At 44.7% G+C, this 17,367-nt stretch overlaps 1 protein-coding gene across 1 annotated transcript in view; it reads left to right on the top strand.

Annotated features, from left to right (window-relative positions):
- Window positions 1-17,367, top strand: part of macf1a (microtubule actin crosslinking factor 1a) — a 302,357-nt gene that overhangs the window by 174,537 nt on the left and 110,453 nt on the right. Inside the window, exons 48-58 of the mRNA XM_056298025.1 lie at window positions 318-484; window positions 3,633-3,789; window positions 4,456-4,567; window positions 5,954-6,016; window positions 8,001-8,239; window positions 8,716-8,845; window positions 10,241-10,440; window positions 11,417-11,644; window positions 12,143-12,419; window positions 13,241-13,839; window positions 14,779-14,967. Of these exons, the coding sequence (XP_056154000.1) occupies window positions 318-484; window positions 3,633-3,789; window positions 4,456-4,567; window positions 5,954-6,016; window positions 8,001-8,239; window positions 8,716-8,845; window positions 10,241-10,440; window positions 11,417-11,644; window positions 12,143-12,419; window positions 13,241-13,839; window positions 14,779-14,967 (2,361 nt within the window). The remainder of the gene's footprint in view (window positions 1-317; window positions 485-3,632; window positions 3,790-4,455; window positions 4,568-5,953; window positions 6,017-8,000; window positions 8,240-8,715; window positions 8,846-10,240; window positions 10,441-11,416; window positions 11,645-12,142; window positions 12,420-13,240; window positions 13,840-14,778; window positions 14,968-17,367) is intronic.

Genomic DNA, 17,367 nt, shown 5'->3' with positions numbered 1-17,367 from the left:
GGAAGAGATGGAAACGGATGATCCACTGGTGGCCTCTAACGGGAGCAGCCGAAAGTAGTAGTAATTATTGGAATTTAGATATTCATAGTTTTTTACTTTGAAACCTTGAGTTCATGTCATTGTGTTTTTATGTGTAGAATCCCATGCAGACAAATTACAAATGCAAGCTTACTCAGCTGTCATTAAACTTAATGACAGCCGAGTAAGTTCCGAGTAAACTTGGAAAACAGGCTGGTTTAATGAGGCTTCCTGTACAGTGATGGGACAGAACTTAGGTGATGACATACGTACGCCTGTGTGTTTGTTTGTCTTCTCAGGAGGTGAGGTCGGAGTTGGAGCAGGAAGCTGGCCCGCTGAAGAGTTTCTGTGAACTCGGGACAGACTTTAGCCAGTCTAAAGCTCTGACCGACACTCAAAGCCTGTTGGAAAACGTCAAGGGGGTGTCTGATGAGTTCACCCAGCTGGAAGCCAAAGTCAATGAGAGGTAATCATGCTAACTTGTGCCATTGAGAAGACGAGGCTTTTCCGCAACCGAAATACATCATCAATAAAAGTTTACCTGTCTGGGAGGTACAGGTGCAAATTAACCGCATGTCAATTCAAGTTTGGTTAGGACGTCCTTGTTAGATGGGCAAATAGTAAGGGTGGGAATCTTTTGGATTCTCACGATTCGCATGGTCGCCTCAGAGCAAGAAGGTCCTGGGTTCGAGCCCCAGGGTAGTCCAACCGTGGGGGTCATCCTAAGTCATCCTCTGTGTGGAGTTTGCACGTTCTCCCCTTGTCTCCGTGGGTTTCCTCTGGGTGCTCCAGTTTCCTCCCACAGTTCAAATACATGTAGGTCAGGTGAACTGGCTGTACCAGATTGTCCCTGTGTGTGTGTGTGTGTGTGTGTGTGTGCGTGCGTGCGCGCGCGCGCGTGTGCATGTGCATTGGCCCTGTCATGGCCTGGCAGCCTGTCTAGGGTGTCTCCCCGCCTGCCGCCCAATGACTGCTGGGATAGGCTCCAGCATCCCCATGATGCTGAGTAAGGATAAGCAGTTTGGATAATGAATGAATGAATGTATTGACTAGTGAAAAGGAAACAAAATGAAACCACCGGAAAGCCCCATTTAAGCTCGCTAAGCTACAGTTCACCATAAAACACACAAGATGGTGCCAGATACAAAGCATTCAGAAGCTAGTTGTCCTTAAGTTATAATTTGTTCCACAATGGTTTTTTTTTATGAATATGACCATTTTTATCATGCTCACATCACACCCATTCACTTCTAAAGGAAAGTTGAAGCTATCCATATAATGTAATGATCTGAAAAGGTGATCCTCTTAAAAACAATGTTTATTGCCTATTCACGTGGAAGTATCGGCCACACCTTATTTGAAGGGGTGTGCATAAGACTGACATGACACTGTCATAACCATGATAGGACACTTGTCATGAATATGAAGGAATCTTTATGAATGTTTGATTGTTATTGTCATTTAGTCAATTATGTCATTTTTAATGACATAATTAATTTTTGATTAAGTTGACAATTGGAAAGCAGATTGCTCAAAAACTGTTAAGAGGCAGCTGAGGGTATTGTTTTCACGTGCAGTTTGTTTTTGTCTGGTTAAGTGTGGTGGATACACAGAGGTCAAAGGTTACTGCATTTTAGCAGGCCTCCAGAAACATGGAAAACAGCTATATCAGTGCAACGGTTTTTTCCTGGAACAAAAAGGACAAATAACATGTTTTTATGCTGTCTGCAGACAGCAGAACATGAGAAGAACAAAGACATCTCCAGCAATATTCCATCCCATTTTCCAAGCCGCTTATCCTGCTCCCAGCATCGCGGGATGCTGGAGCCTATCCCAGCAGTCATTGGGCGGCAGGCGGGGAGACACCCCGACAGTGGTTAGCACGGTCACCTCACAGCAAGAAGGTCCTTGGTTCGAACCCCAGCGTTGTCCAACCTTGGGGGTCGTCCCAGGTCGTCCTCTGCGTGGAGTTTGCATGTTCTCCCCGTGTCTGGGTGGGTTTCCTCCGGGTGCTCCAGTTTCCTCTCACAGTCCAAAGACATGTAGGTCAGGGGAGTCGGCCGTACTAAATTGTCCCTAGGTGTGAATGTGTTGGCCCTGTGATGGACTGGCGGCCTGTCCAATAATATCCACTTTGCATTAAAAATGACACAATTGACCGAATGACAACATTCATAAAGACTCCTCCATGTTCCTGACAGCTATCATGGCATGGTTATGGCGGTGTCATGTCAGTCTTATGCATACCCCTTCAAATAAGTGTTACCGAAGTTTGTTTTGTATCACATGCTCCAACAGCAATTAACACAAACAACATAACAATACACACTTAATAAGATATAAGATCACACAAACATCGTAGCAAGCTAATAAAAATATTTTAAAATAGAATAAGAATAAGACACGTTAGCATGTGTGTTTTATGTGGCACTGGCACTTGAGCCATACCAGTCAGTGAGTCAGTCAGTAGATATCAGACCTTAAAAATACTGTAAGTCTATTCTGACTCACAGTAATAAATAGATTACGGTTCAGTAATCGATTATAGATATTTATCATCTCTGTATAAAGCATAATCTCCATAAAAATAAATCCGTAGAGTATAGATATACATGTAAAGTATATATACAAAGTATGTATACTTTCTCATTAGCAAGTTACTTTTGGCTTTTTGCATAATTTATGACTTCAGTCATTCAGTTCTGAGTTTAGAATAATGGTGGCACATACATGTATCGGGGGATTTCGTCTTGACATGAAGACTATAACGGTGGCCATGATCTTCGAACTTGATTTGTTACTCCCGTGTCTGTGTGTGTACTTGTACACCCGCCTGCAGGCCTGTGCATATTAAATTGCATGTATTTATTTGTGAGCCTGTCATCATGCATAGCGGTGTGGGGGTGTGGGTGAGTGTGTGTCTGAGTGCGTGGGCGAGTCTGCCCGCCTGTCTGTGTGGTCAGAAGAGCCCCGGGGCGGGCTGCGGATGCTAATGTAAGCAGTGTGGACACGGCTCATTGTCTGCCCTATAAAAAGACTCTTGGGGGGAAAAAAAGCTGCCAGCCTGTGATCCAGAAGCATAAAATAGCAGCATGATAATGATACTGTTTCACGCCAGGCCGCTGGTCCTGGCTGTTTTGTCTATGTGCACTCAGTGCTTTTCAAGCCATGGCTCAGGGCAGATTACACAAAACGAGAGTGGGTCAAGGCTGAGTCGCTTGTGCCCCTAGGGGCAAATGTGGACCATGTAGACACCACAGCCTTGAATACTGTCTCTGACAATGGTGCTTTGTCAGTGGCTGTTTGCTTGTCTTCAGTGCCAAGACGGGGTCAAGACAGATCGTGTGGCAGTATCATTTTGTACTAAAACATTGAAATTAGATTTAAACTGTGTTCACTCTATTCTGTCGATATTCCTTCCTGTGTTTCACACAATTCCCCCCTTCTCTGTTAACTTTATATCTATCTCGCCCCCTTACACATACATCCATCCCTCTCTCATGGCTCTCCGTCTCCTTCTCAACCCGCTCTCCTCGCTCCCTTTTTCCTTTCCTCCCTTCATTATTCCTTTCCTCCCTTCATTATTCCTCCTTCCCTCTGTCTTCCTTCACCAGGTTCGCTGCCATTCAGGCCTGTGAGGAGCAGCTGGCTCAGTTCCGCGGGCTCTCTGGCTCTCTCCTCAGGTGGCTCCACACGGCGCAAGACCAGCTGCCCGCCAAGGAGCCCAGCCTCAACACACAAGGCCTGCAGAGGAGAGTGCAGTCGCTCAAGGTGTGTGTGTGTGTGTGTGTGTGTGTGTGTGTGTGTGTGTGTGTGTGTGTGTGTGTGTGTGTTCGTGTGTAAATGCATGTCCTTGATATACCAGTTGTTTAGTTTACCAAGGTAGTTTAGCTGATAAGTTAGATTTTCCAGTTATAGTATTGGCCCACATAATTTCATACATAAAAATGGAAATGGATAGATACTGTTTTAGGCCAGTTACTGTACAGAATGAATACTCAGCCATTGTATATGATTATTTTGTGAGGAATCAGAAAACATCAGTGGTTGATTTGTAACCAGCTGTCAAAGGGTCTGGTGGGGACAGACATTCCAGTGGTAGGTTGTTTCACAAAATCCCCATCACCCAATATTCTTAATCTTCTCACACCGAGTTTACTTTAAACTTTTTGAGAGCTTTGAAAAGAATTTCTCTGGTATGCAAGTCTCCAACATGGATTGAATTTCAACATCTATAACAGATTTCTTTGTATGTACTGACCCTCCCCGATTAACATATATCACATCGCACCCTTAACCTAAACAAGCAGATGTAAAGGGGAGATGGTCATTTTATAAGGGGTTGGTTTTTATGAATTTGTGTACGGGGGGTGGGAGTTGGTAACGACATGCATCCCCCCTCTGATCGACTCCTGGTTAAGACGTTTGTGTCCGCAGGACTTGTTGAATGACTGGGAGTCGCAGGGAGCCAGGGTGAAGGAGCTGAACAAGACCGGCTCGGAGCTGGAGTCCCTCATCATCAACATCACCGCCCCGCAGACCAAGACCAGTAAGAACCGGGTCAGGGCTCAACATCCCCTATGAAATACAGAACTTGAATCGATGGAAGTTTCACCACCATCCAAGTCCTAAATTTGTTGAGCAGTGTAAAATGATATGGGACTACTGGCTCGGGGGTTGGAGACCTTCGTTGCCACCAGTGTCAATCAGCAGCCATGTTGAAATTTTCTCAAGTGAGTCTTTTCACTCTGTGTAGGCTGTTTTGGGTAAACAACACCTAGATAAATTGCCTGTCGAGGTGGCGTGGCGGTCTATTCCATTGCCCACCAACACGGGGATCTCCGGTTCGAATCCCCATGTTACCTCCGGCTTGGTGAAGCATCCCTACAGACACAATTGGCCGTGTCTGCATGTGAGAAGCCAGATGTGGGTATATGTCTTGATCACTGCACTAGCGCCTCCTCTGGTCGGTTGGGGTGCTTGTTCGGGGGGAGGGGGAACTGGGAGGAGTAGCGTGAGCCTCCCATGCACTACGCCTCCCTGGTGAAACTCCTCACTGTCAGGTGAGAAGAAGCGGCTGGCAACTCCACATGTATCAGAGAAGGCATGTGATAGTCTGCAGCCCTCCCCGGATTGGCAGAGGGGGTGGAACAGCGACCGGGATGGCTTGGAAGAGTGGGGTAATTAGCCGGGTACAATTGCAAGAAAAATGGGGGAAATCAAAAAAAAATTATATACATATACTAGATAGATAGATAGATAGATTATAAGGGGAATGAGGTGTATTAATAACCATGTTTCGTAATGGTTTGTGGTGGCAAACTGCACAAATGAGCAGACATGGGGTCAGCGTTTTACCAGATCAAGGTACGTTTAGTCAGACAGTTAATTCTGGTCTGTGCTTTGTTGGCAGTCGCGGATAATGAGCTGCTATTGAGAAAACATCCTTTGGTTATGATTAGGAATGCATGATATTGAAATTTTTGCCAATTACCAATCATTTTTATGGTCATTTTGGCCGTAATTGTTTCTCAAGAAACTGCAATCTGATGTCTTGGGAAAACCTTTTCATTGCGTGGCACGGCGTCCCTTCATCCCCGTGTTGTGGGAAGACCACGGGGGCGCGTCTGTCTCACTGCTGTCTACTGCCATGGCTTTTTGTCCAGCGTCTCACTGTGCAGTCAGAACCATATGTGATCTCAAATGTGTTTTCATTTTTGCCGTTTATCTGATTCCAGAAAGTTGAAAGCTTTTCTCAGCGCTTTACGTGTGTTTTTATTTTTGAACACGTTTCAGCCGCCATACTGCTGTATATGCACACCTGTGTCTTTGTAAGCATATCAGTGGTTGTGTGTGTGTGTATGTGTGTGTGTGCGTGGGTGTGAGAGAGAGCTGTAGTGCTGCCGTCTCAGTCGTGTGTGTGTGTCTCTCTCAGGTGCTCCTCAGATCAACGGCTCGGCCAGCCCCAGCAGCGTCAATGGCATTCACACCTGTAAAGGTGAGCTCTCTCTCTCTCGCTCTCTTGCTGTCTTCTGTCTTCTTTCTGTGTTCTCTCTCTTCTCCTCTCATTCTCCCTCGCCTTGTACCTCTCTACATGTCTCCCTTTCTACACCTCCTTCTACATCTCTCTGTACAGCTCTGTCTGTCTGCAGGGCTCCAGACTAACTTTTTACATGAGTTGCACTGGTGCACTTGTTCATTTAAGTACACCAGCACATAATTTAGGTGCGACCAAAAATATTTCACTGTGCATTTTGGTGCCGCAATAATACATTTTAAGAATTATCTTTTTAGTCAGTTGCCATACACATTGGTAATTTCTTAACACATTATGTGAATGATTGTAAAAAGTAATAAAGGTACAGATAAATGTTTTTCTTTATTCAAATCACAGCACAATAAAGAAACCGCGATAACCTCAATCGTTTAAAAAATAAACTTTAAAAGTGCTGAAGTTTTCACCTGGTGCAGAGGTGGAAAGCTCCGCTTCAGAAATTAGAAGTACTAACCATGTATTTGCTCCACCCATGCACTAAACCAGCTGATTGTAATTAGCACAACACTTCAGCCAGGTAGGAGAACTAATTAGTGAAATCAGCTGGTTTAGTCCATGGGTGGAGCAAATACACGGTTAGTACTTCTACTTTCTGAAGCCGGGTTTTCCACCTCTGACCTGTTGTGCTTGACAAACTCAAATAAATAAATAAGTAAATAAATCGGACTCGAATAACGGGCGGCAGGTGGAGCAGTTACCTCCGCTGATGATGTCAGGCCTGGGCCTTTCAAGGCTGGGGAGAGGCGTAATGGGCACCGGAGCAATTTTCTTGACAGAAAAATAATCAATAGTTCTCTTCATTTGGAATTACCGGTATGTTTTCAGGTTGTGATGTCACTCCAGGAGGAGCACAGGTCGCAGTCTCACACATCCACACGCCTTGTTTTTTTTTTCCTTCACTCGCATTCAGTGAAGACCCATCCTCCTCTGCCTCTGATTGGCTGGTACTCGTTGCCTTTGTTGGTTAGATTGTTTAGGTTTAGGCATGAGGGGTGAGATGGTTAGAGTAAGAATAACGGTCAGAGCCAATCAGAGGCAGAGTAGGATGTCTTTGCAGAATGTGGTTGGGTAAAAAAAATAACGCTACGCACATAAACACACACACAGACCTGCAAACTTTCAGGCGCACTGGTGCGACCAATGAAAATGTTTAGTCGCACTTGACAGATTTTTGGTCATATTTGTGACCAAAATGGCTGCACCCTGGAGCCCTGATCTACAAATCTATCCATCCATCCATCATCCTTGTTTTTACCTCCTTTTCTGGTTTTCTTGGTTTCTCCATCTCTCTATACATATCTTTCCCTCTTTCTCTCCCCTTCTTCACCCTTTCTTTCCTTTGCCAGCTTGTTTGTCTTGTTCTATCTGCCCTCCTCTCACACACACACACACACACACACACAGCAGTTATAGCACATTACTCATCAAATCCTTTTCCTCTTTATTTATACTTACTACATCCTCCTTTACTTCCTTATTTACTCAAAACTGATAACCATCTAAATGAGAGCTTTCCAGTTGGCAAGTGCTGGACCCCCACCAGCTCCACTCTCTTGTATGGTGTTTCCCCTTAATGTTGATCACACCCAAAGATTACTGTCTTTTGCGTGGACAACTGTTTTCCGTCTCTGCTTGTGTCCTCGTCTATCCATCTTGTCTGTGCAAAACATCCGTCAGTGGCAACTCTATGCTCTGGTGATGGTTATCTGTGCTAATGGAAGCATAAATAGAACTGCCCTCTACTCCAATTCAATTTGCCTCGCTGTACCTCATTTATACTGTTGTCTATTCTAGTCTCTTCTGTCTCCTCTATCATTTAGTCAGCTTTGCTCCTCTGTTTTCTGTTCTGCTCTTTTCTGGTACAACCAGCTTCAACCACCTTCCCACTCCTGTTTTTCTTTTCTTATTTCTGTTTGTCTGCCTCCAGACCTGACTGAGCTCCAGGTGGCTGTGTCGGACGTGAACGGCCACTATGAGGCGCTGGGCGAGGAGCTGCAAGAGCGTCATGGCCGCCAGCAGGCGTCACTGGAGCTGCAACAGAAGGCGAGGCAGGGCACGGAGGAGCTCAGCAGCTGGCTGAGAGACAGGGAGCACAGCCTGGAGCAGGGCCAGACCGCCTCCCCCTCCAAACCCGAATTGGTACGCGCCCAGGCCCAGGAGAACAAGGCAAGGACCGGGTTAATTTATTTCTTAGAAGGGGGTCGGAGGCTGCACTTTGTCACATGACATCCTGTCTCAGGCAGTGTTTCTGCCTCGGAGGCATTGAACACTGTCTCAGAAACAATTATGTTGTTTACACATTTTTAGATCTGAAAATTTTAAGTTGTGAAAGATTTAATGAATACATCTCCAGTGAAGTTTTTGACACCAGCATTTAAAAATACATTAAATAATAAGTCTATCTTTCTGTCTGTCTGTCCATATATCAATCTGTCTTATACATTTCATACATCAAACTGTAATGCTTGCACTTTGTGTGTCATGAAGTTAAGTAAGTAAAATATATGCTTCATCATTTATGATGTGTTTATTCCCGGAAATGACACAGAAGTTTAAATGTTTTGCTTCTTCTGGAATAAATTGCTCCTAGATTGGGTGCGCCTGTAAACAGCGGTGCCATCTCTCTCCTCTCTCTCCTTCAGGCTTTGCTGTCAGAGCTCACAGAGCATTCTGGGAAGGTGGAGGAGCTGAAGAGCACACTGAGGAAGCTGATAGCGGAGAACCCTGATTCTCCTGAGGCGGACTCCTGGAGACAACAGCTACAGGAGATAGGTGGGTGGTTAAAAGGAAGACATACACACCCTTCTTTCCAGGGAAGACGCCTAGGGACAAACGAGTACAGACCAATATCCATTCTGTGGATGTATTATTTATGTATCTATGTCTCTGGATGAAACCGTCTGCAAAATGAATAAAATGTACATGTAAAATGTGTGGCGATACATCATATGGGTGGATAGGTGCAGTGACATGTAGCGAGAGAGCCTTTTTATGACTGCCTCATATCAAACCGTTCATGCCGACATGCAAGCTGACTCCACGTTGAAGACATTTTAATGAAAATTCAGATCTCAGTACTGTCTTGAAGCAGAAATGCCAATGCAAAAGCTACACAGGATAACAATAAGGCATAAGTGAAAAAAATCAAATGAAAAAAATGCAGTAAGGTTGCGTAAAGCATAACAATATAGACACAGGTGTAAAATAAAACGAGCAACATATGTGAGGAGAGAATTGAGGCTGCATTGTTGTGATGCTTAGTATTCATAACTGAGTACCGTTGCATTCAGGTCATTAAGCCTGACTGCTGTCAGGCTACTCTCAACTACATGAGGTGAATAGGAATAGGATGGAGAATATAAAAAGGCAGCGAATACTGGCCACCCTGGGGTATGTAACCCTGACTTTCAGGTGGTGAGCCACAGTAAGGTCTCTGCGTTGTGTTAGGTGATGTGTACCAGGGCCGGGAAGGCAGACAGGGAACAGGACTCCCAGTGGCGGTTGAGGCAGAACAGATCGCTCTCATTTATTGGCTTAAAAACACCGAACAAAACTGACCCACAAAGAGTCATAGATTGGGGGGGGGGACTAAAGAGATCCTTGAGATCAATGTTATGTATGGAACAAGTGCTGGGATAGGCTCCAGCATCCCCGCGACCCTGAGTAAGGATAAGCGGTTTGGATAATAATGAACAAGTGTCCGGAGTACCTATTAGTTTTTTCCTCTTCTCATCCACTTGATATTTTTACCATCGTTTGCTGTAATGAGAGCCAAAGCATGGCTCTTGTATTTATCCGATTTCATATTTAGTCTTACTTCAAAAACTTTTTCTTACTTCTTCTTACTTCAGCGCACACATACTTCTGGATGCCTATGACCTGATTCAGAGAGGGATAGAGAAAGAGAGAGGAGAGGAGTTCAATTTCAAATTAAGAAATACATCAGTAATGTCCTTCCTGTGATGTTCTCATTCTTGGCAAAAATCATTATTACTCTTTATTATTCTTTTTTTTCCCCTACTGTCTACGTTTATCTTCATAGCAATGAACTTTGTTGAGTCCCCCGAGTTGGAGGCTTGGACCGTTACCTCACACAAACTCCAGAACAATAAAACTATAAAAATACAGAGGGAGCATAACTCAGATTTTGATTGGTTCTTTTCTCAGACTCAAGATGGCAGAAGGCCAATCGAACAGCAGCACAGAGGCAGACGGAGCTGGAAGCCTGTGCTGATAGGCTGGGCAGCTTTGCCTCTGCAGCCAATCAGCTGGGCCCATGGCTGAGAGAGAAGGAGCTGATGATGAGTGTGCTGGGCCCACTCAGTATTGATCCTAACATGCTCAACACACAGAAACAACAAGCACAGGTAGGAGGCACTGAGTGTACACACACACTTGCACACACACACACGGGTTTGTGTGGTTATGAAAAGCCTAGAAAAGTCCATTTGAAAATACAATTCCCAGGCCCCTGGAAAAGTTATGAAATAGTTTTGCAAAGGTTATGGAATCTGACTGAAGCGGCATCAGCTCTGTTAAAGATTTATTTACTTATTTAAAAAAAAAAATTTAAAAGCAGGTAGAACAATTGCAGCGGGGCTTTAGTGTTTCAGTTGTCTGTTTATACACAACAGTTTGTCTCAGTACGCTCATGTGCTTCCACCGGTGAGATTTATCAGTTGGCTAGCGATGCTGTCGACAGTCTACCGGGCAAATTTCAAGTACAAAATATGTCGCGCAAAAATTGTTTAGAGTAGAGTGGCTTATATACACTATTTAAAATAAAGTCTGGCTGCTACATCCCATATGTATGTTAAAACACACTTTTTTAGGGGCAACTCTAAAAACTTTTCTTTTGGTCGAATTAATTAAAAAGTAATAAAAACTGTATGAACTCTAACACACACATGCACAATTTGACAAACATTACTAACAACCAAGTCAGACTGACCAGAAATTAATTAAGACTTTAGACTTTAACTCTTTGAAAGACATGGTCGAGCAATAGGGCTTTTGTGCGTATGCATACAACAGGTCTGCACTGCTCTTATCTTGCCAACAAACAAATCCAAAATAAGAGAAAACTGGTGATCCCAGAAGATTTGTTAACAGTTCTCAAGCACTCATCAGATCTGTGCATGTGAGTAGTTCTTGCATTAGGCTCAGAGAATGTGCAGAAGAGGACAGTTAATTAATGGGGAAATTCTGCTCATCCGTTCTGTAGAACATATGAATAAGCCTTTACTGTTCCTCACAAGCATACACAGACACACACACACAGACCCACTCTTAAGTTCTCCATGTGAAAGTCCTCACGCTTCTCCACGCCACCCCACCTCCTAGTTCATGCTGCGGGAATTTGAGACCAGGCGGCCCCAGTTCGACCAGCTGACCCAGTCTGCCGAGGGCATCCTCAGTCCGGCTAACGACTCTCCCCAGGACCCCAAGGACCTGGCAGAGGTCCGGGCCGAGCTGGGCTCCATCTCCCAGCAGTGGGAGGACCTGACGTCCCGACTGACCCAGAGATCAGAACACATTGACAAGGCCCAGGGAACCAGCGAACGCTACCAGGCAAGGGCTGCAGTTTGGGATGGCTAGGGGAATATGGCAGTAGTCAGTATAACAGTCATACAAGTTTTCCTGTTTGATGATCTAGTTTGTAACGTACTGTACAAAGCATTTGACTTGGTTGGATGCTCACATAAAATAAAATACAAAATATAAGATGGACTTAAAACAACATTGTGAAGTAAAACAAATAAGATTATCTAAGAATATATATATATATATATATATATATATATATATATATATATGCACATCTAGAGTGTTGCAAGAGTATATATGAATAGTGTAAAGCAGGGGTTCTCAAACTTATTACTCAAAGGTCCACATCTGATTTTTATTCAAGGTCAGAGGTCCTGAACTGAACTGGAAGCCTGTTGTTAAAGTTAGCCAACCACAATACAAAAATTAATCTCTCTGTGTGGAAAGTTTCTTGAGCTTTGTGCCATAACTGTCACAGTACCTTCCAACCTTCCTTTCCATCCATTCATCCCGTCTCCCAAGGCCTTGTTGCGAGACCTCTCCTCCAGTGTGTCTGCTCTGGGTGAGAGGCTTGACAGCCAGGCCTCCCTGAGCGCTCAGCCCGAGGCGCTGAAACGCCGTCTGCAGGAGACCGGTGAGATCCGCTCGGAGCTGGAGAGGAGGAGGACGGAGATGGCAGAGGCCGAGCAGCTGTGCGGGGAGCTGAGTACCATCGTTGCAGAGCCTTACCTGAAGGAGGAGCTGAGTAAACGTCTGGAGAGTGTCAGTGGACCACTGAGGAGTCTAGAGGAGAGGGCCGGTTGGTGGAATTTCTGTGATTTTTATAATCATAGTTCTCTAATTTACTGTACAATGTGGGATCACGCTTGATTGCAGAATCCTGACCGACTGTCAGGACCTCTGCTGCTTGTCTTTCCTTTTCTATCCATGTCATGCCAAAACAAAGACTGAAACCACCAGTAAATGAAAAGAGTCAGTACATCAGAAACATGCATAATGCAGTTTGGAAACAACTGTAGAAACTTAAGATGTTCAACCACATTCATGCATTTCACATAATAATAATAATCTTATCAAAGGCAAATTAAAATAAGTATGCAGGTATGTTGCAGTTGCCCGGGATTGAACCCAAGATGTGCAGTGAAAAGGGTAGTCTATATAACTTCTAGTCTCCACTGCCACCCAAACTGATAGAATCTCATTTGAGAATGACAAAAAAAAGAGCCAAAAATGCTGTACTGTGTTCTGTGTTTATTTCAGATAATATTGGAGAGTAAACTCAGGGATTTTTTTTAACACAGGTGACAGAACAAATTACCTCTTTTTTTCATTTTAGTTTGTTCACACTTGTTTTTACTGTTCTCCTATGCTTAGAAAATTCACCATTTTAATGAATTACTATGGGTTGAGTTTTTCATGTGGTTAAACGGCATCTACCATCAAGCCTAGTCCCTTTTGTGATTTAATGGGAGAATTGTTTTGACTGTAATTAAGTACTTTCGACAAATGCATCCAAATAAATATATACGAAAGAAATTCCACTGGGTCAGTTTGTTTAAAACACTTTAATGTGTTTACCGTTTTTTAATCCTCGTTGCTTTGCTGTCCTCTTCCTCCTAGCTGACGGTCTGTCTCAGCTCCAGGCTGCCCTGTCTTCCACCCAGCAGTTCCAACAGATGTTTGATGAGCTGCGCTCTTGGCTTGATGACCAGGTCGACCCCTGGGAGTCCTCCATAAGCTCCCTCCCCTGCAAGCCGGAGGCACTCCGCTCCCTGCTGGCCCAGACCGAGGAGTTCCAACGGGGCATTGCCAGCCAGCGGGGCTCCTACGAGCTCATCCAGGCCGAGGGGGCCTCTTTACTCGCCACCCTACCCGCTGGGGGAGACGAGCGGGCAGCCTTGCAGTCTCGCTTGTCCACCTTACGGCAGGACTGGGACGGGCTGAACCAGAGAATGGCGGACCGTCAGAACCGCCTCAAGACAACACTGGCCAAAGCAGAAACGTACCAGCAGCACAAGGCCGAGCTGCTTCCCTGGTTAACAGATTGTGAGGTGAAGGATGGAGAGATCCAGCCATCCCTGGATCCCACGGCCCTGGAGGAATCCCTGCAGAAGGCCCGGGGACTGTCAATGGACCTTGAGCGACGGCGTCCCCTCCTGGATTCTCTCAATACTGCAGCAGACCTGCTGCTGGAGCAGTGCCGTGTCGGGGAGGAGGAGGTATCAGATATATATACATTTTTATTTATTTCATGCACTGCACTGCACTTCTCTTCTACTTGTCTTTATGTGCTTCACTTTCTAATCTGATTTGAGATTGGTGGATTTGTTTGGTTTAAAGAGGAACAGTTACAACTTTCAACTGTATTTCTAAGTGTCTGTTGTAGAGATAACACTATTAGCAGCCATAATACTGAGCAGTCTTTCATGTTTCTGAAAGGCCGCTGTTTCAGAGACACACAGAAGAAGTTGTGAATTGATGAATGTGAATATTTGCCTACCAGTTTGCAGATGGGCTGCATTGTACAAGAAAATATCATTGCTGCATGCTGCTTGATACGAAAATACCAGTAACATCACTACATTATTACAGCTGTATCTAGCATTGTTTTTTTTTGTATTATGCAATGCAGCCTATCGGCAAACCAGGAAATAAATTTTCACTTTCACGGGTTGTCCATCAGTGATGTCACTAGTGGACACAATTTTGGTGGCATTTGAGAGACACAGAAGACTCTTTAGTGTTATGCCTGCTAATGGAGTGGTGTGCCAACAACATATATACAGAGATAATGTTGAAAATCATGATTGGTTTCCCCTTAAACACATGGATTTATTTTGAAAGGTTCACTCGTCTGGGTAACATCCTGGTCACTGACAACAAGCGACTTCTAATTGAAAATTGTTAGTTGGTTTGCTCTTCTGGGCAATCACAAGAAATTCAAAAGGTGGCTCCACAAGCGCCTCCAAAGTGTGTGTAGAAACATCGAGGTAATGTGTTGAGTTTAGCGGGACCTAGGCTTAAAGATTATTGGCTAAAAGTCCATTCAAGTCAGTTATGTACAGTTATTTACTTTCATCTCGTATGTGAACAAAGTAAACCAAGCTAAACTAATACACACGCGCTAATCAGTAATCTAATCTTCATCTAATCTCCAGGTGCGTGATGAGAAAGCCGGGCTGAACCGTAGGGTGGATGGCCTTGGAGAGCGGGTACATAACCGCACCTCGCAGCTGGAGGAGCTAGCCAGCCGCCTGAAGGAGTTCGAGGAAGGCAGGCAGTCCGTGGAGAGGAGGCTGGAGGCTGCCAAGCACCAGATAGAAGTCCAGGAGGCTCTGGGGCCACAGGTAATTGAATATATATAGTCGATATCATCATTCTGATCAAATATATGGCCAATATTGTCACTCTGATTGAATATATAGTCAATATTGTAATTTTAATTGCATATATGGTATTGTCAATTTAACTGAATATTTGGTCAGTATTATAACTGAATATTTTCTCAGTATTTTAATTTTAATTTTATTTATTTATTTATTTTAATTTTAACTGACTATATGGTAATTTTAGTTTACCAGCCACTGAGGATGCACAAGCCAGTGCATCCTTAGTGCTGGTCCCAAGCCCGGACAAATGGGGAGGGTTGCGTCAGGAAGGGCATCCGGCGTAAAATCTTTGCCAAATCAAATATGCGGATCATAAATAAGACTTACATACCGGATCGGTCGAGGCCCGGGTTACCAACGACCGCCACCGGTACTGTTAACCAGCAGGGTGTCGGTGGAAACTATGCTACTGTTGGGCGAAGGAGAAGGAGAGGGGGAAAGCATGTCCAGAGGCAGCTAGAGAGGAGGAAGGGTAGGCATGTGGAGGTGAGAGTTGGAACTTTGAATGTTGGCACTATGACTGGTAAAGGGAGAGAGCTGGCTGACATGATGGAAAGAAGAAAGGTAGGCATACTGTGTGTGCAAGAGACCAGGTGGAAGGGGAGTAAGGCCAGGAGTATCGGAGGTGGGTTCAAACTCTTCTACCATGGTGTGAATGGGAGGAGTAATGGGGTAGGGGTAATTCTGAAGGAAGAGTATGTCAAGAGCGTGCTGGAGGTGAAGAGAGTGTCAGACAGAGTGAGGAGTATGAAGCTGGAAATTGAAGGTTTATTGCTGAATGTTATCAGCGCATATGCCCCGCAAGTTGGGTCTGAGATGGATGAAAAAGAAGAATTCTGGAATGAGTTGGACGACATGGTGGAGAGGGTACCCAAGGAGGAGAGAGTGGTGATTGGAGCGGACTTCAATGGACATGTTGGTGAAGGGAACAGAGGTGATGAGGAGGTGATGGGAAGGTATGGAGTCAAGAAGAGAAATGTGGAAGGACAGATGGTGGTGGATTTTGCGAAAAGGATGGAAATGGCTGTGGTGAATACATATTTCAAGAAGAGGGAGGAACACAGGGTGACGTACAAGAGTGGAGGAAAGTGCACACAGGTGGACTATATCTTATGTAGAAGGCGCCATCTAAAAGGGATTGGAGACTGCAAGGTGGTGACAGGGGAGAGCGTAGCTAGGCAGCATCGGATGGTGGTCTGTAGGATGACTTTGGAGACCAAGAAGAGGAAGCGAGTGAAGACACAGCCGAAGATCAAATGGTGGAAGTTGAAGAAGGAAGACTGTTGTGTGGAGTTCAGGCAGGAGTTAAGACAGGCACTGGGTGGTAGTAAAGAGTTGCCAGATGGCTGGAAAACCACTGCAGAAATAGTGAGGGAGACAGCTAGGAAGGTACTTGGTGTGTCATCAGGACAGAGGAAGGAAGACAAGGAGACTTGGTGGTGGAATGAGGAAGTACAGCAAATTATACAGAGGAAAAGGTTGGCAAAGAAGAAGTGGGATAGTCAGAGAGATGAAGAAAGTAGACAGGAGTACAAGGAGATGCAGCGTAAAGCAAAGAGAGAGGTGGCAAAGGCAAAGGAAAAGGTGTATGGTGAGTTGTATGACAGATTAGACACTAAGGAAGGAGAAAAGGACTTGTACCGATTGGCTAGACAGAGGGACCAAGCTGCAAAGGATGTGCAGCAAGTTAGGGCGATCAAGGATAGAGATGGAAATGTGCTGACAAGCGAGGAGAGTGTGCTAAGAAGGTGGAAGGAATACTCTGAGGGGCTGATGAATGAAGAAAATGAGAGAGAGAGAAGGTTGGATGATGTAGGGATAGTGAATCAGGAAGTTCAGCGGATTAGCAAGGAGGAAGTGAGGGCAGCTATGAAGAGGATGAAGAATGGAAAGGCAGTTGGTCCTGATGACATACCTGTGGAGGCATGGAGATGTTTAGGAGAGATGGCCGTGGAGTTTTTAACTAGATTGTTTAACACAATCCTGGAAAGTGAGAGGATGCCTGAGGAGTGGAGAAGAAGCATACTGGTACCGATTTTCAAGAACAAGGGCGATGTGCAGAACTGTAACAACTACAGAGGTATAAAGTTGATCAGCCACAGCATGAAGATTTGGGAAAGAGTAATAGAAGCTAGGTTAAGAGGAGAGGTGACGATCAGCGAGCAGCAGTATGGTTTCATGCCACGAAAGAGCACCACAGATGCGATGTTTGCTTTGAGAATGTTGATTGAGAAGTATAGAGAAGGCCAGAAAGAGTTGCATTGTGTCTTTGTAGATTTAGAGAAAGCTTATGACAGAGTGCCGAGAGAGGAGGTGTGGTATTGTATGAGGAAGTCAGGAGTTGCAGAGAAGTATGTA

The sequence above is a fragment of the Lampris incognitus genome, chromosome 18 (genome assembly GCF_029633865.1).
Source record: "Lampris incognitus isolate fLamInc1 chromosome 18, fLamInc1.hap2, whole genome shotgun sequence".
Classification (NCBI taxonomy): Eukaryota; Metazoa; Chordata; class Actinopteri; order Lampriformes; family Lampridae; genus Lampris; species Lampris incognitus.
This window is presented reverse-complemented; position numbering and strand designations above follow the sequence as displayed.